General features: G+C 40.3%; 1 protein-coding gene and 1 pseudogene across 1 annotated transcript; one reads left to right on the top strand and one right to left on the bottom strand.

Annotated features, from left to right (window-relative positions):
* The first annotated feature begins 2,578 nt into the window (after window positions 1–2,578).
* Window positions 2,579–4,439, top strand: LOC105014081 (fish-egg lectin-like). Its single transcript, XM_010876091.3, has 5 exons — window positions 2,579–2,688; window positions 2,807–3,043; window positions 3,183–3,400; window positions 3,486–3,604; window positions 4,203–4,439. Exons 1-5 carry the CDS (start codon window positions 2,634–2,636, stop codon window positions 4,342–4,344), a joined length of 771 nt encoding a protein of 256 aa, XP_010874393.1. The 5' UTR covers window positions 2,579–2,633; the 3' UTR covers window positions 4,345–4,439.
* Window positions 4,440–19,002: 14,563 nt separating this feature from the next.
* LOC109616498 lies at window positions 19,003–20,622 on the bottom strand (annotated as a pseudogene).
* Between the last annotated feature and the right edge of the window lie 4,560 nt (window positions 20,623–25,182).

Raw genomic sequence — 25,182 nt, 5'->3', positions numbered from 1 at the left:
CAGTGTGGCAGGGCGCATTATCCTGCTGAAAGAGGCCACTGCCATTTGGGAATACCATTACCATAAAGGGGTATAACCGGTCTGCAACAATGTTCAGGTAGGTAGGTGACACGTGTCAAATTGACATCCACATGAATGCCCAGACCCAGGGTTTCCCAGCAGAACACTGCCAAGAGCATCACACTCCCTCCACCAGCTTGTCATCTTCCCACAGTGCATCCTGGTGCCATCAGTTTCCCAGGTAAATTGCGCACGTGATGACGTGATGTGAAAGAAAACGGCACTGATTGGCCCAGGCCACCTTCCACTGCTCCACGGTCTATTGACGCCCCCCACGTGCCCATTGTAGGTGCTTTCAACAGTGGACAGGGGTCATCATTGGAAATCTGACCGGTCTGCAGCTACACAGTCCCATACACAGCACGGTGCGATGCACTGTGTTGCACTGTGTTGTGATGCATTGTTCCCGTAACTATTATTAACAATTTCTGTGACTGTGCCACGGCAGATCTTCTGTCCGTTCAGAGCAGATGGCATAGCCTTTGTTACCCTCATGCATCAATGAACATTGGGCACCCATCACCCTGTCGCCGGTTTGTGGTTTGTCCCTCCTCTGACCACTGTCGGTAGGTCCTCTGACCACTGCTGACCTGGAGCACCCTGAAAGCATGGTCGTTTTTACTCCGGCCCATTTCTCCTGCGTTCACGTTGACTATGAGAACTGATTGTTCGCTTAAAATCTAATTTACCCGTACCTTGACATGGAGACGTGCCCTCGTAGGAGATGATCAACGTTATTCTCTTAGATTCAACTTTGTCATTGAACAGTACAAGTACAGTACAACAAAATGCAATTAGCATTTAACTTGGCACATGAGACAGGGATTGTACAAGCTAAGAAATTAACTGTCAACATACAATCTGTTAACAGTAGCTGCTGCTAGTTTACAGTGTTATGTATATTATTGCTATATTTTTGCTTTATATATTTCTTTATTCTTACTACGTAGATGTCGTGTGCCATATCACATGAATTTCCTTGTGCAGGATGACATGTTATTTGTTGCATTTGATAAATAAACTTAAAGATTTAAACTTTGAACCTCTATAACAATATAGTTCATAAAAAGCATTTTCTTCTATTTTTGTGCCATTTTAAGGTTTGAAATAACTCTACAGTTGTACAAAATGTGATAATTCTCTTTTTGTGTAAAAGCAATTTTAAACATTTGGCATGTTCTGCCTGTTTGGAAGACTGGGATGATTCTTCTGGCCACATGTATGACACCCTAACGTTGATGTATGACACCCTAACGTTGATGTATGACACCCTAACGTTGATGTATGACACCCTAACGTTGATGTATGACACCCTAACGTTGATGTATGACACCCTAACGTTGATGTATGACACCCTAACGTTGATGTATGACACCCTAACGTTGATGTATGACACCCTAACGTTGATGTATGACACCCTAACGTTGATGTATGACACCCTAACGTTGATGTATGACACCCTAACGTTGATGTATGACACCCTAACGTTGATGTATGACACCCTAACGTTGATGTATGACACCCTAACGTTGATGTATGACACCCTAACGTTGATGTATGACACCCTAACGTTGATGTATGACACCCTAACGTTGATTTAACAGAACTAGAGCAATGACCTTTTAGCTAGGTAATGGGGTGGACAAAATGTATACAAATATATGCTTTCATTTATTTATTTTTTATCTTTTCAATAACTTTATGGTTTTCAGATGGTTTTCAGATTCAACATTTGTGAAAGGTTAATACCAAAGAGTAAAGAATATAAAATTTGAAAAACAGGCAACTTCCATACAACTATTAGAACAGTTTCAAAGCAACAACTCAACTTGGAATGGATGGCACTGATTGAGATGGGGGAAATTGTTTGAACTTCACAGTTTCTCAGAAAAGTCACTGACAGTGAATAGCAAGCAGTTTCCTTGTTAATGCAGGCTTTTTGAGCAGATTCCTTGTTAATGGACATTTCCTGTTACCCCAGTGACATTTTTGAGCTGATTCCAGCATCAGTTTCATCTGCAATTATGTCAGCTAATTAAGGAACTTTATTCCTAACCTTACTCCTAACCCTTACCGTAACTTTAAACTAACCCTAAATTCAATAATCCTACATTTATGCCGAAACTAAAATATTTTGTGTGGTCAGTGCCCCTGGGTGGGTGGAGTTTGAATATTTGAAACCATTCCATCGGTCCTTACGTGAAGGAATTAAGGTTTTCACCAAACCTTTCTAGCTCCCAATCACAACATTTTAAGAGAACAGGTTGGAACCCTTATATTCCTTCTTATCAGGAGGGATCAGGTAATGACCAGCTGGTTCATCAGGAGAGATCAGCCAATGACCAATTTGATCATCAGAAGGCAATATCCATGTTTGAATAACTTTGGTCCTAGTCAAGTCTTCTAACAATCTCTATGATTTCTTTCTCATCAGCTCTTTTTTTTTAAAACCTGTTCTGATTGGGCAAATCATCAATTAGTGAAAAATCTGCGGAATTGGGCTGTCTGTGTGCTGGGCTTTATAAGCTCAAAATGTGGTGGATGACCATTTAGTTATACTGATTCACAGAGACATGACAGTCACTCTATTAAACTTACTGGTCTTTAGTCCACTTGCTGGCACTTATGGTGAGTAACCATCATCAAAATGGCTCTAAACATAGACTCTGTTTGCTCCAATACTGTTTGGTGTTGTTTACTTTGTCTTAGTATACTTTACTCAAATGGCTTTGGTGTTTCAATACAGTGGCATGGGACTGTCAGAAGGTTGGGAAAGTGAAAGATCTGTTGCAGATTGATGCCGGACAAGGTCAGGTGGTTGCAACAGACAAAAGTCAGATTCCCTACTCCCTCCGAGGGTCCAAATGGAGCCGCCTGCCTGGTACTCTGAAGCATGTCACTGTTGGACCAGCAGGGACCTGGGGGGTCAACAAGGAGGATGCGATCTACAAGTATGTGGCTGGGAACTGGGTCCTAGCTCAAGGTACACACCTCAATTATGAATTTTGAGTACTTATGTTAATTCTTCCTGATGCAATCAGTGTCCATAAGTATTCATGTTTTATGAATTAAACATGTATGCCATTGTTAGTTGTCTTTAAGTGTGTCTCTTTGGTCTTCAGGCTTTCTGAAGCAGGTGGATGCTGGGGGTGACCAGTTCATTGTTGGCACCAACAGGCAAGACAAACCTTACTGTTTAAGTAGTAGTGCCACACTTGGCTACAAGGGTCCTGGCTCGCCCTTGCCATGGACAGAATTACCAGGAAATGTAAAGTACTACAGTTGTGGACCCTTTGGGTGCTGGGCAGTCAACAAACAAGACGCTATCTTCTTCATGAGAGTAAGTTATGGGAATGTACGCTGAAATGGAAGTGTTGTCTGAACAGTTAATTCGTTTAGAATAATTTATTTTGTCTTCTGTTCAGCTGAGGCCAGACTGCCAAAACAATGGGTGGAGTGGTGTTGCTGGACAGCTTTCCATGATTGAGGTGGCAACTGATGGTAGTGTCTTTGGGGTCAACTCTGCAGGTGACCTCTACTCCAGGTAAGATTACAACATGGTTGAGAAATGTTTCTTGTTCAGCTTTAACCCAAATTCAACTATGGGGGGGGGGGGGGGGGGGGGGGGGGGGTTTAAAATGTGCACAGTGACTAATGTAAGCCCTCTGGATAAGTGAGTCTGCTAAATTACTTGCACATTAACATTTAAGCAGACCAGTGCATTAAGGGCTTTAGTTGGCTCTCTTTCCAGTTTGGGATTAAAACAAATTAAATCATCACACTCCGGCCATGACAAGGCAGAAACGTAACACAAATTCATAGATATGGATGCATTAATTAATCTTTAGTTTTAGTTCTGTAAAGCTACTGTATATACATGTGGTTGACAAAGTGAAGGCATTTTAGTGGTATTTGGCTCAAGGCAGTGATAACTTGTATCAATGGCAATCAATCAATCATAATTTATTTATAAAGCGCTTTTTACAACAGCAGTTGTCACAAAGTGCTTTACAGAGACACCCGGCCTTAAACCCCAAGGAGCAAACAACAGTAGTGTTGAATTTCAGTGGCTAGGAAAAACTCCCTATGGATGCATGGCCCTTAAAATGTGCTTTAAACATATGAACCCCCCCCCCCTGCAGAGATGGTGTCACTTCAGATAAACCCTGGGGAACTGGATGGAGCCATATCCCAATGAAGATGCCCATGAAGCACGTTAGCTATGACCTGGGCCGTCTTTGGGTCATCTCAAAGTCTGGAATCACCTTTCTGTGTACACTTTAGTCTCTCCTGCAGATGAAGACTATTCAGGATCTGACTTGAATGTATTCCATGTAATTGCTGATTAATATCCAATGAATAAAGTGGTTCAGAGTTAACATTATTTTAAATGTTATTTGGAATAGGGGGCTTCAATGTTTCTCTGTAGAGATCTAGTGACACTGTAATATTAGCTCAGGGAACTGCATTAACTGTTTGAATTAGATGGTCTGAAGGTGATTTGCTACATTGAGAAAAGCAATGTGTAATTCGCATGAAGTAACCAATTGTGCATTGGCTAAATGCACTTATCCTCTAAGGAAATTACCCATAATTAGCCTTATCTAATAGGGAGTGCCAGAGCTGTTCCATTTCTGCATCGAAGTGTGAATCAAACCTGTAAATACTGTGCTGTATAGTAGGCCTAGGAGTCGCGTCTTCCTCATCTCTGTGCAGAGCTGCTCATTTTGCTGACTACCTTTTTATCCCAACAAAACCTACCCCATAGTGAATGACACAGCTGCAGGAAAAGTTTGCTTCTGTAAAGATCAGGCTGGACCATACTTACAGAGGTTGCTCAATGATTCTGCAGATCCATTGTATTTCTCATGGTAAAAAAATGTGCTGCCTGTTTCAACCGTAATATGTAGGATAATTCTTCACAAAGAATGAAAATCTTAATCTATGCTTGGTAGAGTAAAGTGTAATATTTGTAGTGTGAGAAAGGGCTGAGGTCGGCTCCATTTCTCAATTTTCTATCCTTTTAAATAAAGTGGCAGTAAGTACAGATTTCCTTTTTCATTTTTGCATAAGTTTGATGTACCAGAGGACATTTGATTACATTTAAGAGGAGAACAGAACTGAAATAGTTTGAGGACTTGTTAGTGGAGAATGCATCCTGTTGCCATTCCAGACGTCACAAGTGGGTCAAAATTAACTCTCAATGATCTGATACCTCTTAGGAATTGCATGTTTTACAGATCTACACTGAACAAAATTATAAACGCAACACTTGATTTTGCCCCCATTTATCATGAGCTGAACTCCGATCTAAGACTTTCTCTATGTACACAAAATGCCTATTTCTCTCATATTGTTCACAAATCTAACTCTGTGTTAGTGAGCACTTTTCTGAGATAATCCATCCACCTCACAGGTGTGGCATATTTCTTTCCAGAGCTGTATATACAAGACCCAGAACCTCTGCCGCCACCTCCGGGCCCGAGCTCATTTTAGATGGGCTGAGGTGAAGTGCAAATCTGTCCTGTGGTCTGATGAATCAGAAGTTGAAATTCCTTATGGGAATCATGGACACTGAGAGACAATCTGGCATCTTGTCAGCGTACAGTTCAAAAAACAGCATTCGTGATGGTACGGGTTGCATTAGTGTACATGATGACTTCTGTATCTCATCATGTATGTATGATGGTACAGCACATCTGTGAAGGCACCATTACAATTTTTCTGAATTGCTAAAACACTAAACCCCATTCTCTGAACCAAATTCTCAGTGTCCTAAACCCATTTCTCGGATCAATCACACTTTTGGCAAAACAAACAAATGCAGGTAGTTAGACACCATTTGCAAATTGCATTCACTCTGTTTGCAAAACTCTAAACACATTCTCATGCACTAAATCATGTTTTGCACTGTGATACACTTGTGTTGCAAAATGGTAAACATGGGCTGCAAAAGTTAAATACAACTATAATACAGATGTCATCGTTAACACACAATGACTCAAAATAGTTCACACTTGTTTCTAATAATGTGATCAAACTAATTGTACAGAATATAACAGTTCAGTGTACATGTGACGGCCACAAAAGTGTCATATTTGTGTTTTAAGAATATTCACAATTTTTGTCTTTTATTTGAGCACAAGTTATGGTATTTCTTAAAAACAAAATTGAAAGAAATAAGTATCCCAAGGGTTTTATTTTTATGTGAATTTTCTGCTTCTAAGTTAATTGTGTAGTGATTGCTCCGAGCCAGCAGGGGCAGGGTCGGGTGACGGGTTTACTGTAGCTGCGTGAGTTGTGAGTTTCTCATTACTGCAGAGAGCTCGAACCTGATTCACTGTCTCCTCGTTTCTCTCCTGGTTTACAGGTGGGTAAATGTACAAAAATGTAGCCATGCTGAAATGTATGTGGGATATGAGTGGATTGTTTTAGTGAAATAATTCTCGTTAGTGTCGGTTTACGACTGTTTATGATGAGTTTGAAACGAGACGGCAAAGTCCGGCAGAGTAACGGTCGACCGACAACGCACACATTACTTTAGAGAGCAAATCAGCTCAACAAACACACTTTCCCATGCACACATGCACCTGAAGATATCGTTTTGAGCTTACAATGTTAACAGATACGGTTAACTCATTGTATGTTCGTTCCCCACCATCAGTTGGAAATGTTTTTGCTCAATAAGTTTAGACAAAAATGTTTACAGTTAAAAATTAAGTTTAAGGTTACACTTTAAGCACTTAATTAGTTTTGAGCATTATTTTGCAGTACTTGACATGATACTGATAAAAATACTGTGAATGGAAGATTCTAAGTATCTTTAAAAATAGCTGGTGAATATTACCATTGTCTTTACATTTCATTTTGACAAAAAGTGTAAAATACAAGCACTAAGAAAGGTGAACATGCATTTGGTGAGAAGAGGTTTATTTTATTGTGGATTATGTACTGACATGGACACTGAAAATTCATTGTAATGTTAAAAAGACACTGAATATGCAATATGTGAAACATAGTGTTTGCTGAAGAAAATTCAGAAAATAAATTACTGCAGAGAGCTCGAACCTGATTCACTGTCTCCTCGTTTCTCTCCTGGTTTACAGGAATCAATCTGTTTTCCACGGTGCCGTTGCTACGGTACCCGTTACATACACAGGGGGCACAGGTCTGAGGCAGAGGAGAAGAGTATGTGTCAGAATTGGTGGATGAGGAGGAGGAAAAAGACCTGTAACAGGTTATGGACGAGGAGGAAGAGTCCTCTGGCCGGACCCATCACAATGACATGATGCTCAGGCAGAATGAATTGACTTTGATTTTGCAGTTGCACCAAAGAATTTTGTTTATTGTAATGTGCTTTTCATTTAGAGTTTTATTTTTTCTTTGGGCTTTTGCAGTTGGACTGAGTGCTGAATATAAAGGCATTCAATACTGTATTACTTACAGTACTTTCAGTATGCAATTTATTCATAATACTAAGTTGTGATTGTTATACTTTTTTTTTTGCAAAATGCATTTACTTTGTAAAATAAAATGATAATTTTGACCTACATGCCCTGGATCCTGTGTTCTCTGATTTTTATGTAATGTCTAATGAATGCTCTGTACTGTTTATATATTGACTGGCAGTGTGTTTGATCTGAAAGTATTGTTTGATTTTGAGAACAGATGAAATGGTTTTGAGGCAAGAGTTTGATTTTGACAGAGGATAAGGAGTTGAAGATATCGATCTGTGTTTACACAGTGTCAGCACCGTGTTATGCACTTAATTTAATACCTTTTATTTGTAGCTGGCAGTGTTGCTTTTCATTCTTTTCCTATATAGTTTGGTTTTGAAGTTCCGTCTGTGTGTATTTTGTTTTAGAAAAATAAATGTGTCTTAGCAATTGTGAAAACCTGTAATGCCGAACAATATATACAGTTTTGGAGCAACATTTGCTGCCATCCAGAAAACATATTTTTCAGAGAAGGCCTACATGCAGTCCAGACCTGTCACCCACTGAAGACATTTGGCACATTAGGAAATGAAAAATAGAGACCCCAATCTGTTGAGCAGCTGCAATCCTATATGAAGCAGGAATGGGAAAACATTTCAACTGGTCCCCTTCAGTTCCCAAATGCTTACACAGTATTGTTACAAGTAGAGGTGATGCAACACAGTGGTAAATATGCCCCTGCCCCAACTTTTATTAAATGTGTTGCTGGCATCAAATTCAAAATGGGCATGTATTTTTTACAAAATAATAATATTTCTCAGCTTCAACAATTGAAATGTCTTTCTCCAGATGCTGGCTGCCTTGGCTGAGTTGCAAAGAAAAAGCTGTATCTCAGACTGGCCTGTATAAAGAAAAGATTAACATAGGCAAAAGAACACAAATGCTGGATAGAGGAAGAATGGAAAAAAGTGTTATGGACAAGCTAATCTAAGTTTGAGGTGTTCAGATCACAAAGAAGAACATTTGTGAGACACAGATCAAATGATAGGATGCTGGAGAAATGCTTGTTGCTATCTGTCAAGCATGGTGGAGGCAATGTGATGGTCTGGGGGTGCTTTGGTGGTGGTAAACTGGGAGATCTGTATAGGGCACAGGTGTCAAACCGGTTCCACAAAGGGCCGAGTGTCTGCAGGTTTTTGGTTTTTCCTATAAATTGGTTCCTAGTTTAGACCTACACAACCAGGTGAGGGTAGAAACTAACCAATCAGTGACCTAATTAACCAATCAAGTACAAGGAGAGAGCAAAAACCTGCAGACACTCGGCCCTCCGTGGAACCGGTTTGACACCTCTGGTATAGGGTGAAAAGGATCTTGATGATTCTGCAATGCTATGCCATATCCTGTGGACAGCGCTTGATTGGAGCCAATTTCCTTCTACAGGGCAAGGACCTAAAGCACAGCTCCAAAGTCCTTTCATGTATGTTTTCATGGTAAACAAAGACATTTCTAAATGACCCTAAACTTTTGAATGGTTGTTTACCTGACTGCATCACGAGAACTGGCCAGGATTGTAGGCTTAGCTGATGGTTCTGGTAGCCATGGAGCATAAATAGCACCACTTCACTTTATACCGAGTCTGAGTTTTGCACCTAATGCGGATAGGGGATTTGCTTTCATTTTATGCATGGTAATAGATAATTAGATATTAACAAAGGCACTGAAATGCTTGCTCTCTCTCTTTCCAAAAACTAAAGTCCAGTAAGGTTAGTTAAGACTTTAGTCACAGCCCTTTTTACATCTGCAGGTGTTAAATTGGTTACACAGATTCCGCTTAAACCCCCAAGAGCTTAAACCCCCAAGAGCAAGAGAAGAAATTCATGCACTGTGGCTCCGAGAAACTCTGTCGTAGAGCTGGAACCTAGAGAAGACAATCAGGAGTTGGACCCTGAGGGGTGGCCTGTCCTCAGCTGTGATGGGTTAAGGTAAAAGTACATTAACAACTAAGGCAACATTACTAGGTTACCATGTTCTGATTACCAGCATTTCAATTAATACAAGCACTGCCCAGAGTCTTTAAGCAGAATCCAGGTTAGCCGCACAACCAGGTGGCCTGTTGTAGGAAACTAGATCTGCAACACATACAGTAGCTAGGAGTCATCAAGCCATGTAGTTCTGATGCGTAGTCCAAGGGTTTGGGTGCTCTTAAGATAGAACTGTACACTAGAACAATTGGAGAGAATTCCATGAATTCAAAGGGGTACCTCAGCATAAAAATCAGACTGACCCTAGTTTACAGATGTCACAGGACTCGGTACTTTGATTCCAATTCTTTACTAAATAAAAAAACTGTTCTGATAGTATTAATAATACCAGAGAATAAATGCACATGTCACAAAACGATGTCAAACCTTTGCAAGGACAGAGAAAAAATCACCATCATGGCGAGTGCAGCATCTGAACATGGCGAGTGCAGCATCTGAACATGGCGAGTGCAGCATCTGAACATGGCGAGTGCAGCATCTGAACATGGCGAGTGCAGCATCTGAACATGGCGAGTGCAGCATCTGAACATGACGAGTGCAGCATCTGAACATGGCGAGTGCAGCATCTCAACATGGCGAGCGCAGCATCTCAACATTGTTCAAATGAGTAGCAAGCCTAGCCGGTAATTGGATATTTGGATATTCATAGATCGGTATCCATCCTGCATTTTAATAAGCATTAAACAAGCATTAAACAAACATATTTTGTACAAAGGCCACTAAATCAGCTGATAAGGTTAAAACATTATTCCTATTCAAAACCCTCTTTGTGGACTTGGCAGTAGGGAAGGGTTTTGGAACAATGGCGCTTTGGTTGCTAACTACAGAGCCCCACAGGCTTTAAGCTGGACAAAAGCCAGGCAAATCAGTTGCTTTAGTCCATTTCCTCACCTTTCCAATTCATTCTCTCAAATTTTAATAATTCCCTATATTTTTTAATGAATATCCTAAGATCTCAACGGTTCAGTAATGATTTGAGTAATGGAATACTACACTACTCAAATAAATGAAGGGAACCCTCAAATCACACATCGGGTCTCAATGAACAAAGTATATTAAAGATCAAAATCTTAACTGTACATTGTGTAATACATTGAGGACAAAACTGACATTAGAGTCAAAGGAAACAAACAACTGATTGAGGGCTGGATTCAAACTCACATTAAAAATTAAACAATTGAAGTCACAGGCTGTTCCAACTCATCACGGCAACTCATAATGTGACTCAGTAGTGTGTGTGGCCCCCACATGCCTGCATGCACTCCAACAATGTCTGGGCATGCTCCTGTTGAGACGGTGGATGGTGTCCTGGAGGATCTCCTCCCGACCTAGATCAGGGCATCAGTGAGCTCCTGAACAGTCTGTGGCACTACTTGGCGGCTTTGGATGCACCAATACATAACATCCCAGAGGTTCTCGATTGGATTGAGGTCTGGGGAACATGAGGGCCAGGCAATGGCATACATTTTTTCATCATCCAAGAACGGCCTACACACTCTGACCACACTCTTGAGACTGTAATGGGAGACACAGCAAACATTGTGACAGCACATATGGATCCTGGAGGAGCTGGACTACCTGTGCAACCTGAATGGGCTGCAGGTACCGCCTCATGCTACCTGTAGTGACAAGAACACTAGCAAGAAGAATCAGTCAGGAAGGATAAAGAGAGCGATTGTCTGTGGTCCCGACCTGCAAAACCATTCCCTTTTTGGGGGTTGTTTGCTGTTGCCTTTCCAGTGCACGTTTTCACTTTAATATGTACCAAAACAGGTGACATTGATTCACAATCGCTTATGCTTCCTAATTGGACAGATTGATATCCCTGAAGTTTAATTGACTTGGTGTTATACTGTGATCATTACGTCTTCCCTTTATTCTTTTGAGCAGTGTATTAAATATTCAGAACGGCTGGCATATAACCAGTGCTCTCGCATATGAAAAAAAAAAGTCCGCTGTAACACTTCCGTCCCCCACATGTGGTCGGTCATATACCTACAGCCTTGATATGCCAAGGAAGGGGTTGAATTCATGTAGAAAAGTGGTCTAATGGGAAACCTCTACAGCTTTGATGTTCACAAAGAAGAGTTGGGAGGGACCAAGAAACAGATTTCATTGTGATTACCTAATTTAAAAACAATATTAATCTCCCTCGTCAGTTTGCCTTAAACCATATTCTCACAGCAATATAGTAAGTTTCTAAACAGATTTTTGGTTTCACTTAACCACTGAGAATAATAAAAATTATAATCTTCTGAAAAAACAAACCTGGATAAATTTGCTTTGATTTAACAATCATTATACTGCACATGTAAACAATTTACTTTGATAATAAAAAAGTGTTTTTGTTAAAAAAAGAAAACTTTTCCCATGCGCCTTTATCACTCCTAGTGGAAAATAATTGGTTCATACTGAATATATTGTCACATGGCACAAATTTTGTACGCCCTAGATTTCTATGGGGTGGGTCAACTCAACCAATAGTTCAACTTACCCCACTCTCCCCTATATTTTATTCATCAAGTGGACAATTTCTAAAATAGTTATGGATTCTTTTTGTCAGAGTGTTGAGCATTGAGATAAAAAACCTGTCATTGCAAGTCAAAGGTTTTAGTTTGTAGATTCTATAATAGCAGTTTTGAAAGTTATTTTAAAAAATTATTGATCATACTTTCTTTTTTCTCCCATATTTGTTTACTTAGTTTTTCTTAAAGAAATTATTGATCTATCAAACTTTCTTTTTTCTCCCATATTTGTTTACTTAGTTTTTCAGGTTTATACACAATGTTTGTTATGCATATCAAAACAGTGACAATTATAATTATTTAGTACATTTTCAAGTGCAATAAAAAAGTGATCAACAAAAAAAAAAACAGACACAAAAAATAAATAAACCAAAAGCTAGGTTAGGTTTAAGTTAGAATATGCAATATCCTAAGATATAAGTATATAGTCAACAGGTCACAAGATATCTTGTAGTACACTCTACACAAGAATAAACCATAATATAAGGAATCAGTCGGGACTAATGGAGAGCACCACTACCTTAGCACCACATGCCCCCACGTCTTGTCAAATTTGGCAGAGAAACACTTTATTGTAAACCAGATTATTTTCTAATTTAACAAAGTGGAAGATATCTTTTATCCAGGAGGAGGGAGAGGGAGCAGCAGACTTGTATCTAAGAAGAATTAAGCATCTGACCAAAAGGGTCACAATGGCAATGAAGTCCGCTTTATATTTTGCAAGTCATAGAATGGGGGGGGGACGACACCATATAGTGTTGTGAGAGCAGTAGGTTATATTGGAGTTTTAATGTTTTTGGGATATAGTGTCAAAGTTTTCAGACCAAAATGTATGCAAGCGTGAGCATGACCAAAACATGTGAATATGAGTAGCAGGAGCCTGTTTACACCTGACACATGTGGGATCAATGTCTATCCAGATCTTAGACAGCCTGACTGTAGTTAAATGAGTATGGTGAAGGAATTTACACTGGATAAAGCCTTGCCTAGCGCAAACGGTGATGAGTGAACCCAGCACAAAACTTTATCCCATGTCTCCACTGAGATTTCCTTCTTCCCATAGGGCTTTAATATTATCCAACAAAGCTGGACATAATGAATGGACGCAACAATACAAGACCGAGAGCATGCCCTAACCAGTAGGCAAAGGAGTCAGAAAGGAATCAATGTCTGTACCCTCTGGGATATTGGGAAGCAACAAGCTAATATTGCAGACAAAACTGCAGATCTGTAAGTATCTGAAAAAAATGCTGATTAGAGAGGGAAAACTTTTCATAGAGTTGCTGGAAGGAAGCAAATATATATACCAAAAATAAAGGTATTTAAATATGTTGATACCAATGTCAGGCCATAAGGATAATGCCTTATCAATTATATTGTAGAAGAACAAAAAACAGGGTTAGATGCAATTGGGTCTAAGGAGGCTTTATAAAAATGTATTTATAAAGCCCTTTTTACAACAGCAGTTGTCACAAAGTGCTTTTACAGAGACACCCGGCCTTAAACCCCAAGGAACAAACAACAGTAGTGTTGAATTTCAGTGGCTAGGAAAAATTCCCTAAGAAGGCCGAATTTTAGGAAGAAACCTAGAGAGGACCCAGGCTCAAAGGGGTGACCAGTCCTCTTCTGGCTGTGCCAGCAACGGGACCCCCAAACCAGGTACTCTGCAGGTGTGGACCAGGACCTCATGTCCTCCTAAAGTTTAAAACGAAAATTCAGAAAATGCATTCCTCATATCAACAACGATTTATAGTGGAGAAGGAGAACTTAATGGGGAAGGAGAACTGACCCAGTATCCCAGCACAATAATATAGTAGCGTAAGACCTTGGAACTGAGACAGGGGGGCCAGCAACACTGTGGCCCTACCCGGGGGAGGCCCCGGACAGGGCCCAACAGGCAGGAAATCAATCCACCCACATTGCCAGGCATCAACCAAAGGGACACCCACCAACCGCAACCCCCCTGAATGAGGGCAGAGTATTGCCAGCAGCGTACAGCCCAATTGCACAAGTGCGCAACAGAGAGACAACAACAAGCCAGTGACTCTTCCCCTGAAAGGCATCGGAGGGAGGGCATCCCAGTGGCGACGAGAGCCCACCTGGCAAGACAGCAAGGGTGGACAGTATCAAGCCTACTGGTCACCTTCACGCCCCCGGGCCAATCTACACCTAATTATAAACTGTGCTGTAGAGATGAGTTTTTAGTAGACACTTGAAAGTTTGCATTGAGTTTGCATTTCTAACCTTAATTGGCAGATCATTCCACAGTAGTGGAGCTCTATGAGAAAAGGCCCGGCCTCCGGCTGTTTGTTAAGAAATTCTAGGTACAATTAAAAAGCCTGCATCTTGCGATCTTAGGTTACGTGTAGGTATGTATGGCTGGATCATTTCAGCAAGGTAAGTAGGAGCAAGTCCATGTATTGATTTATAGGTTAGCAGTAAAACCTTAAAATCAGCCCTAACCCTAACAAGCAGCCAGTGTAAGGACGCTAGGACAGGAGTAATGTGTTACATTTTTTTTGTTCTAGTTAGGATTCTAGCAGCCGTGTGCAGCACTAATTGAAGCTTATTTATTGATTTGTCTGGGTAACCAGAAAGAAGAGCATTACAGTAATCTAGTCTAGAAGTAACGAAAGCATGGATACATTTTTCTGCATCAGTTTTTGATAGAAACTTTCAAATTTTTTGCAATGTTTTTCGAAAATGAAAATAAGCAACTCTTGAGACATATTTTATATGTTCTTCAAAGGAGAGGTCAGGGTCAAGGGTAACGCCCAGGTTTTTTACAGTATTTTGGGATATGACCATGCAGCCATCAAGGTTCACAGTGAGATCTGGTAACAACGCTCTTTGTTTCTTGGGTCCTAAAACAAACATTTCTGTTTTCCTTGAGTTTAAGAGCAAGAAATTCTCTGTCATCCACTTCCTAATATCTGAAACTCATGCTTCCAAAGTAGATAATTTTGGGGCTTCTCCATGCTTCATTGAAATATATAACTGTGTGTCATCAGCATAACAGTGAAAATTTACAATGTGATTTCGGATTACATCGCCCAGAGAGAGCATATATAGTGAGAACAATAATGGGCCCAGAACCGAGCCTTGAGGAACACTAAAGCATCTCTTTGACTTGTCAGAGGATATGCCATCCACACTAACAAACTGATATCTTTTAGATAAATATGATTTAAACCAGGCTAGAACATGTCCACGTAGCCCAATATGAATTTTCAGTCCCTCTAAGAGAAGGGAGTGATCAATAGTGTCAAAAGCAGCACTAAGATCAAGATGCCTTTGTCTGAGGGCATTAGAAGGTCATTTGTTACCTTCAGGAGTGCAGTCTTAGTACTATGATGGGATCTGAAACCAGACTGGAGCATTTCATAAATGTTATTTAGCTTCAGGAAGGCATTCAGTGTTTTTTTCTAAAATTCTAAAACATTTTAGAGGAACGGGAGGTTCGATATTGGCCTACTTAGACTTGCGACTTTCTATCAAGGATAAACCCTGTTTGTTCTGGAGAAATAATCGAACGTTGAACAGTCTCTAAACACATGGTTAAGAGCTTAGATAATAGCTGCACATCAACACAATGCAAACTTATTGCACAATAGCTTGTTAGAGGCAAGTTAAGGGAGTGAAACGATTCATTAAACAGATCAGAGTAGGTGCCCATTTTTAAATTTGATAACTCCACTGGGAATCCATCTGGCTGTTGGGCAGACATAAGTGTTGCGAACAACATGACTGACGATCAACATGTGAACCGCGCTGTGAATTGTGCATTTTTGTTGAATGGAAGCCCTTCTGGTTTTACTGAAACACCTCTCACACACTATAGTGAAATCCTTTCACACATTATAGTTAAATATTATATATATATATATATATATATATATATATATATATATATATATATATATAATAATATTTAACTATACATATATATATATATATATATATATATATATATATATATATATATATATATATATATATATATATATACACTTACAGTACATCCCCCGTATCCATGAGGGATCGGTTCTGCCAACCTCCGCGGATGAGTGACACACCCTTAAAAATCCCTCCCTAACACCCAGTTACCCAACATGCCCCATTACCCCAGTTACCCTACCTAACATGCCCCATTACTCCAGTTACCCTACACAACATGCCCCATTACCCCAGTTACCCTACACAACATGCCCCTTACCCCAGTTACCCTACACAACATGCCCCATTACCCCAGTTACCCTACACAACATGCCCCATTACCCCAGTTACCCTACACTACATGCCCCATTACCTCATGCCTCAGAACACTAATGTCTACCCAACAGCCTGCAAGCAGCCTAACCAAGGCAGCAGCCTTACTTCACACTGTGCTGGCGTCAGCGAAGACCATCAGAACCTTGTCAAATGCGACTACAGTCGGGCAGCTTTTCAGTAGTGTATATAAGAGCGTTTCACTTGTATGTATGAGAGCTTTTCAGTAGTGTATATAAGAGCGTTTCACTTGTATGTATGAGAGCTTTTCAGTAGTGTATATAAGAGCGTTTCACTTGTATGTATGAGAGCTTTTCAGTAGTGTATATAAGAGCGTTTCACTTGTATGTATGAGAGCTTTTCAGTAGTGTATATTAGAGCGTTTCAGTAGTGTGTGCGAGCGAATAATCTTCCAGTTGTTTATGTGAGAGTGTTTCAGTAGGTTAAGTAAGAGCATTTCACATGTGTTTGTGAGAGGTAATTCTGAATAATGTCCCTGACGGCCCCTCATACTTCTGGGTCACTGTGCAGACAGTTAAGTTTTGTTGATTTTGTCGATATTTTTTATAAATCAACTGTAATAATATGCATCTTACAACAATATCTCTTATATACCACAGAGAGGAAGATGTGAAAATGAGGAAGATGTTTGGGAGACACCCGTCCCCAGCAAGCGCCCCTGCCCGTCATTCTGTCATTTCATCTGGAGGTGTGGGGGCAAGGAAATCTAAGTCTCTACGTAAAAGTGGGATAGGCAGTGGAACCAGACCAACTGAGGGAGACACAACTAAGATCAGATGGCAAACAGTCCTTGAGGAGGACGGGAAACCAGAACCCCTCTGCTTTAGACCAAAATGACACGATAGCCCACAGTTGGTTAAGGATGCAACATACAGCCCACTACAACTGTTCCAGCTTTTCTTCACAACAGTAGCGTCGTTTAGGCCTGGGCGTCCGGGCCTTCGAAAATCCACCAGAAACAGTAGCAATCAAGCATGAATATCCCTTGATTTATTCATCTATAATTCCGATAGCACATTATTACAGTGTAGACATGTAGGTCGCTAGCATGTACATTGACATTTTCCTCATGTACATTCATTCACAGAACCGATCCCTCGTGGATACGGGGGATGTACTGTGTTAGGTAATTTGGCGTACACCAGCTTAAAGAAACTCTCATTATCCCTGGTCCACAATGACACCAGAGCATGTAAATGAAACTGAATTATGAATTACAATGGCAACAGCCCTAGATTTGCTTTGAAAATATGAGTAATTCACCTGACCAACACCTGACATCTTCCCTGTAAACTAACATGATCAAATACCTTTAGATGAGTTTGTTAAGGATAGGCAATGTGAACCCCCAAATGTTGAAGATGAACAACTTTTTCTGTTTAACTAGCTGGTTCAGACCTCATTTTAAGACCAAATCCCTGACTACTAAATTCATATACACATGCACACCCAGATATACATGCTCATACACATACCTAAACCTATAAACAAGCACAGCTTCAATACCTTAAGTGACTACATGAAAACAACATCTAAAAGGGTCAAAGTCTTGTATCAAATACACCGAAAAATATAGCGTCATTCTGAACAATTAAATACTTATGACATGGCACAACATCTACACAGTAAGAATTTAGAAATGTATAAAGAAAAAAAATACACGAGACTACAGTCGCAGCAATTTCAGTGAATGCAGGAATATGGACAGTATGAAAAATCTTCAATATTTTACATGTTGTAGTGCTTATAAATGGATACATTGAAATGTGCTAATGTATATTGAATGTATGTAGAAAGTGACCAGAGCATATGAAATGTTCATGGAATACATTAATGTTGCTGGTTGAGAAGCCTTATGGCCTGAGGGGAAAAACTGTCTGGAAGATGCTCCAGTAACAACTATCAGACTGCAGCAGTTTGAACAGACAATAGCCTGGGTGGGTATGGTCTTTTAAGGTGTTCTGTGCTTTCCTAAGGCATTGTGTATGGTAGATGCCTTGCACGGAAGGGATATGGCAGCCTATGATGCGCTCCGCTGACTTCACCCTCTGGAAGGCCTAGCAGTCAGCAGCGATGCAGCTGCCGTACCAGGCAGTAATGCAGCCTGAGAGGATTCTCTCAATGGTGCACCTGCTGGGCAACAATCTCAGTGGGATGTGGCCCCTCTGATACTCAAATTAGTCAAATGTTCCGTCAACCTTCCCTCAAAGTCCTCACAGGTATCAGAAAAGCTTTACCTCTGTTTTTAGGTCATTTGCTGCCCAGACCATAACAGCTAATTGGTTGCTATGGTCAGAGCAACTTCCAGTCACTCAATGGCCTGGTAATAAGTGACAACATTTTGCTGCATAGGTTCGACCATGCTCGTCAACTCCTGTCCAACCAATGCAATCTCCTGATTGAGAGCCAAATCCAGAGTTGATCTTACTACAACTAGTTCAACGAGTTCTGAAACAGTCACCATTATATAAACGAACAGTCACCACACACTTGATGCTTGACCACACCATGGCACATCTGATGCAGGGGCATCAAGAATTGTGTAGTTTGTCTGGTATCAGGATTTGAAAATGCTGGTTTTATGACATCGCTACCCTAGTCCTCAATTAAAAATGAAACACTAGGATGCTCAAAAATTCTTTGACATGCAAATGTTTAAAATAATGCTTTATTTGCAGGACATTTATATAACCTTTCACATTCATCCATCCCTATTGTGTAATGACTTAATGAAGGCAAATCAGGTCAAGTGGCCTTCAGCAGACACTAGCGTGTGCAAGAAAAGGTGATGCCAGACTTTGAGATGGCCCAAAGACGTCCCTGGTCAAAGCTCACATGCTTCATGGCAGTTTTCTGTGGGATATGGCTCCATCTAGTCCCTTTGGGTTTTTTGGCAGTAATTCCATCTCTGAAGAAAAGGGTTCATGTGTAAAGCTGATTAATTGACTTTGTATATTATCACAGATTTAGGAAAACAATGGATCACTGAAGAAAAACAAGGAATCAGAAGTCAATGTCTACAAATAATTAAGACAATGCAATTTCCCCTTCCACAGTGCACCTCAGCTGTTCATCCAAAAACTGGCTACAAATCTCAAACAGCATATTTTGCTTTCACTTTAGGCCCGTTTTATAGTGTAACACCCTCACATTTCATAAGATCTACACATTTTTAGATTTAGTCTACTTTCAATAGGTTTAAGGCATGTAGTGTAAGAGTTAGAGTAAAAGGCAGAACTAGAAATGGTAAAGAAATTTAACAAGACAAACCTCACCTGGTATAAATATCACCCACAGAGTTGACCCCAAAGACACTACCGTCTGTTGCCACCTCAATCATGGAAAGCATGCCATCAATGTTACTCCACCCACTGTATTGGCAGTCTCGATCAAGCTGAATACATGGTAAAGACTGATGAGACACTTTCACTTGTTTGGATGACTAATAAACATACACATATATATCTTACATTCATGAAGATGATCGATTCATCCTTGTTGACTGCCCAGCACCCAAAGGGTCCGCAACTGTAATATTTCACACTTCCTGGAAATTGTTTCCAATTGGACCCTTGTAACCAATGGCGGCACTGCTTTTTAAACAGAAGGGTACATTTTGCCTGTTGGCACCCACAATAAATTGGTCACCCCCAGCATCCACCTGCTTCAGAAAGCCTGAAGACCGAAGACAGACAACCAAGACACTGAATTACTACTTTGAAGAACTTCAAAACAATTAACTTCTGAACCTCATGATACTTAATCAGTACCTGGCTGGTAACAGGAAAGCTAAAAAGCCAATACCCTTTGGATCAGAACTGAACAGTGCCACTTACCTTCAGCATGCACCCATTTACCCTCCAAGTACTTAAAGATTCTATCAGTCTTGTCAACACACCAGGTCCCTGCTGGTCCAACAGTGATATGCTTCACAAATCCAGGAATGCGGATCCATTCGTCTTGGATGAATCCACGTTGTAGGTAATAGGGAATTTCATTTGTGTCAGTGGCCACCACATGTCCCTGGCCTGCATCGATCTGCATCAGGTTCTTGATGTTCTTCACCTCCTTACAGTTCCATGCTATGGAAAAAGACATGAGTACAAGACAAACACATGAAAGACCAGGACAAACAGTCTGGAAACAAGCTTCAGATTGTTACTCACCATGAGTGGCTCTCAGCAGACTGAAGATCAGAACAACTAATGCAATGGCTCCCACAATGTCTCTATAAAGCTGCATGATGACTTTAGGTTTTACAATACTTCCAAAAAGGTCACATTTTATATTTTTTTAATAATTGATCTTTTGACCAATCAGCAGTGAAATACATCATAGAGGTGGTGGGAGTACTAAATAGGGGCAGAATTCCAGCCTAGACAAATCTGCTGTTTGAATGTAGTCAACTGGGTGGGACTTCACTTTTCATTGACTGAGCCCTGCTGATGCGCTGGTTGATCATAGGCCAATCCTTCCTGATGACCCGTATAGATGAGCAAAATAATTTTTCCATGATTACTACTTCAACTTGAACAGGACCTCAGAGGTTGTGCCCATCCAGATATCATAATGGCATGTTACATAGAAGAGACCTCCTTTCATCTCTATGGAAAATATCTGATGTGATTGGTCAAAAGACCTGTTAAGCTGCATTTACACAGTTTAATTCTTAACTAGTCTTCATTAATTAGGCTTTTGGCCAATGGGACAATACTGTGACTGCTTAAAAGAATGAAATGTGCACATTTATTTTACAATTTTAACCAAAACCTGGTGTAAAATACAGAATTAACACAGAAGTAAAAAAATAAATGTCTCTACTCATGGAATATATAAAATTGTAGTTATGTTAAAATATAATCACCCTCTAAACTGCTTGCATTAACTGCTCGCTTCAGGTCCTGCCACACCATGTGAATTGATTTTAAGTCTAGACTTTGCATAGGCCATTTCTTAATGCCAGGTATGTTGCTTTTAATCCAATCTGACATACTTGTGTTATTTGTCTTGCTGCATGACCCCGGTGCAATTCCAGCTTCAAAGTCAAAGTTTATTTATCAAATGCACAGAATAATATAGTGTCACCCTGCACAATAATGTGACATGACACACAACTTCTACGTAATAAGAATGAAGAAATACATAAAGCAAAAATATAGCAAACATTTAGCAATACAATACATAATGTAAACTAGCAGCCATTTATATAAAGAATAGGATGGGAAATGTGGACAATGTGGGTAGAAGTATTAAATATTATAGATATAGCAAGTAAAGCAATAATATACATTACAATGTAAACTAGCAGCAATTTAAAAAAAGAATAGGATGAGGAATATGGGTAGAATTATTAAATATTATAGATACAATATGCGTGTAGTATGCTTATTGATTCGGCTAATGCATTTTTCAGTATTCCTGTGGCAAAGGAATCTCAATTTTACATTCCGTGGGAAGCGATGGACCTGGTCCGTCCTCCCTCAAGGGTATGGAGTCCACACCATGTGCATCTTGGGTTAGAGCTTTGGTCGTTAGAATCCAATCTATCCTTGTAGTCTCTTTTGGCATCTCTGATGGTCTTCCAGAGGTCATATCTGGACCTCCTCAGAGCCTCCAGGTACTGGAACTATAGGCAGAGGGCCGTGCTCTGAGCATAGCATGGACATTACCATTAACCCAGGGCTTTTGTTTGGGGAAAGTCTCAACATCTACCCTCGAGATGACATCATTGATGCACTTGGAGATATATGCTGAGTCTTTGTATTCATCAGTGTCTCCATCAGCCAATTTAATAATGGCCTGACATTTGTTTTTTAATCCTTTAATATAGAGAACTGATGTAATTCATGGTGGCAAATTTCAAATACTGCATTCCACAGTAGGAACCCAATACCAACAGTGAAGAATGTTGCTGATAGCAAGTCAGACAGATTCCTGTAAGCTTTTCCATAGCAGCGGTCCATTTGGTTTGAGGATGCCTAGCTGCCTCAGTACTTAGATTACTTTTTATGACTGAAAGAGCTATGATATCTGCTCTGTATCAGGTAATTCTAAAGAAGAATATTAGGCCATCAGTCAGTGATCTTATGCTGAAATGCAATGGGTCATGCAGCAATGGTCCATGAACAATGTGTCATGCAGCATTGATCCACACACTTGCTCAGCCAACCAGGCTATCTGTTGTGGCACCTCTATGCCCACTGGATCTTCCTCTTGCTTTCCAATGTGTTCTGGGAGGACTTCCCGATTTACATTTGTCTAGCTAGCTATATAATTAAGTATTAAGTATGAGCCGACATTTGGTACCTGAGGTATACAAAAATTTACAGTATCTCACAAAAGTGAGTACAACCCTCACATTTTTGCTAATATTTGATTAGATCTTTTCATGTGACAACACTGAAGAAATGACACTTTGCTACAATGTAAAGGAATGAGTGTACAGCTTGTATAACAGTGTAAAATTGCTGTCCCCTCAAAATAACACAATACACAGCCATTAATGTCTAAACCGCTGGCAACAAAAGTGAGTACACCCCTAAGTGAAAATGTCCAAATTGGACCCAACTAGCCATTTTCCCTCCCCAGTGTCATGTGACTCATTAGTGTTACAAGGTCTCAGGTGTGATTGGGGAGCAGGTGTGTTAAATTTGGTGTTATCGCTCTCACACTCCATCATACTGGTCACTGGTCAGCCTGTCACTGCTCAGACCATACGCCGCACACTGCATCAAATTAGTCTGCATGGCTGTCGTCCCAGAAGGAAGCCTCTTCTAAAGATGGTGCACAAGAAAGCCCACAGTTTGCTGAAGACAAGCAGACTAAGGACATGGATTACTGGAACCATGTCCTGTAGTCTGATGAGACCAAGATAAACTTATTTGGTTCAGATGGTGTCAATCTTGTGTGGTGGCAACCAGGTGAGGAGTACAAAGACAAGTGTGTCTTGCCTACAGTCAAACATGGTGGTGGGAGTGTCATGGTCTGGAGCTGCATGAGTGCTGATGGCACTGGGGAGCTAGAGTTCATTGAGGGAACCATGAATGCCAACATGTACTGTGACATACTGAAGCACAGCATTATTCCCTTCGGAGACTGGGCCGCAGGGCATTATTTCAACATGACAACGACCACAAACACAGCTCCAAGACGACCACTGCCTTGCTAAAGATGCTGAGGGTAAAGGTGATGGACTGGCCAAGCATGTCTCTAGGCCTAAACCCTATTGAGCAACTGTGGGGCATCCTCAAACAGAAGGTGGAGGAGCGCAAGGTCTCTAACATCCACCAGCTCTGTGATGTCATAATGGAGGAGTGGAAGAGGACTTCAGTGGCAACTTGTGAAGCTCTGGTGAACTCCATACCCAAGAGGGTTAAGGCAGTGTTGGAAAATAATGGTGGCCACACAAAATATTGACACTTTGGGCCCGGAAGAGGGTGAAAATGACTGTCGACTGACCGAGATAACCATCAATTCATTTGAATGTCACTCAACAACCGTAGGATGACATCAAGTGACCTACAAAAAGAATGGCAAACAGCAGCTGGGGTGAAGTGCACGGCGGGGACAGTTCGAAACAGGCTCCTCGAGGCAGGGCTGAAGTTGTGCAAAGCTAAAAAAAGGCCCATCATCAATGAGAAGCAAAGAAGAGGCAGGCTAAAGTTTGCAAAAGACCATAAGGATTGGACCATAGAGGAATGGAGTAAGGTCATCTTCTCTGATGAGTCAAATTTTCAGCTTTGCCCAACATCTGGGGATGCTTCAGCAAGGCTGGAATTGGGCAGATTTGTCTTTTTGAAGGAGGCATGTATCAAGCCAGGTACAAGGTTATCCTGGAAGAACACCTGCTTCCTTCTGCTCTGACAGTGGTGCCCGACTCTGATAATTGGTTGTTCCAGCAGGACAATGCTCCATGCCACACAGCCAGGTCAATTGAGGTGTGGATGGAGGACTACCAGATCAAGACCCTGTCATGGCCCAATCTCCAGACCTGAACCCCATTGAAAACCTCTGGAATTTGATCAAGAGAAAGATGGATGGTCACAAGCCATGAAACAAAGCTGAGCTACTTGAATGTTTGTGCCAGGAGTGGCATAAAGTCACCCAACAGCAATGTGATAGACTGGTGGAGAGAATGCCAAGACGCATGAAAGCTGTGATTACAAATCAGGGTTATACCACCAATTATTTATTTCTGAACTCTTCCTAAGTAAAGATATTAGTATTTTGTTGTTGAAAAATGAATAAGAATTTGTTTTCTTTGCATTATTTGAGGTCTGAAAACTGCATGTTTTTTTGGTTATTTTGACCAGTTGTTTTCTAGAAATAAATACTCTAAATTACAATATTCATATTAGATTATGTTGTCAGTAGTTTATAGAATAAAACAAAACATTTAATTTTACTTAAATATATACCTATGAATAGTAAAACCAGAGAAACTGATCATTTTGCAGTGGGCTCTTTATTTAATATATGTGGAGGATTTCTCAACATGCCATTAAAATGTTTATGAAATATATAACTTGCAGTCACTATAACTAGTATAATGCATATAATATATTTTACCATTGAATATTTTATGTGTTCAAATAATGAATATATGAATATGCAGTACAACAAGCATTTCCCATCAACCCATCATGGAATTAACCTTCAAATTATTATTTTCCAGGGAATCTCCTTGTTATAGTGAGTTTAATTCATTATCATTGGCAAAATGGGGAGCAAACCAAAAAAACTACAAGTCTAGGCCATATTGTAATACATGATTTACTGTGAAAAGACAATTATCTTTTACAAACAAGAGTTTATCTGTATATTGTACAG

Source organism: Esox lucius, chromosome 13 (genome assembly GCF_011004845.1).
Source record: "Esox lucius isolate fEsoLuc1 chromosome 13, fEsoLuc1.pri, whole genome shotgun sequence".
Taxonomy (NCBI): domain Eukaryota; kingdom Metazoa; phylum Chordata; class Actinopteri; order Esociformes; family Esocidae; genus Esox; species Esox lucius.
The sequence above is the reverse complement of the archived record's forward strand: the minus strand, read 5'-3'. Positions and strand labels throughout refer to the sequence as shown.

What these genes read in the sequence shown, in the direction of transcription:
- LOC105014081 (XM_010876091.3), top strand. Translation starts at nt 2,634, where the DNA reads ATGACAGTCACTCTATTAAACTTACTGGTCTTTAGTCCACTTGCTGGC. An exon ending in TCCACTTGCTGGCACTTATG is followed by an intron (nt 2,689 to 2,806) that starts GTGAGTAACCAT and finishes GTTTCAATACAG; the next exon opens with TGGCATGGGACTGTCAGAAG. An exon ending in GCAGGTGACCTCTACTCCAG is followed by an intron (nt 3,605 to 4,202) that starts GTAAGATTACAA and finishes CCCCCCCTGCAG; the next exon opens with AGATGGTGTCACTTCAGATA.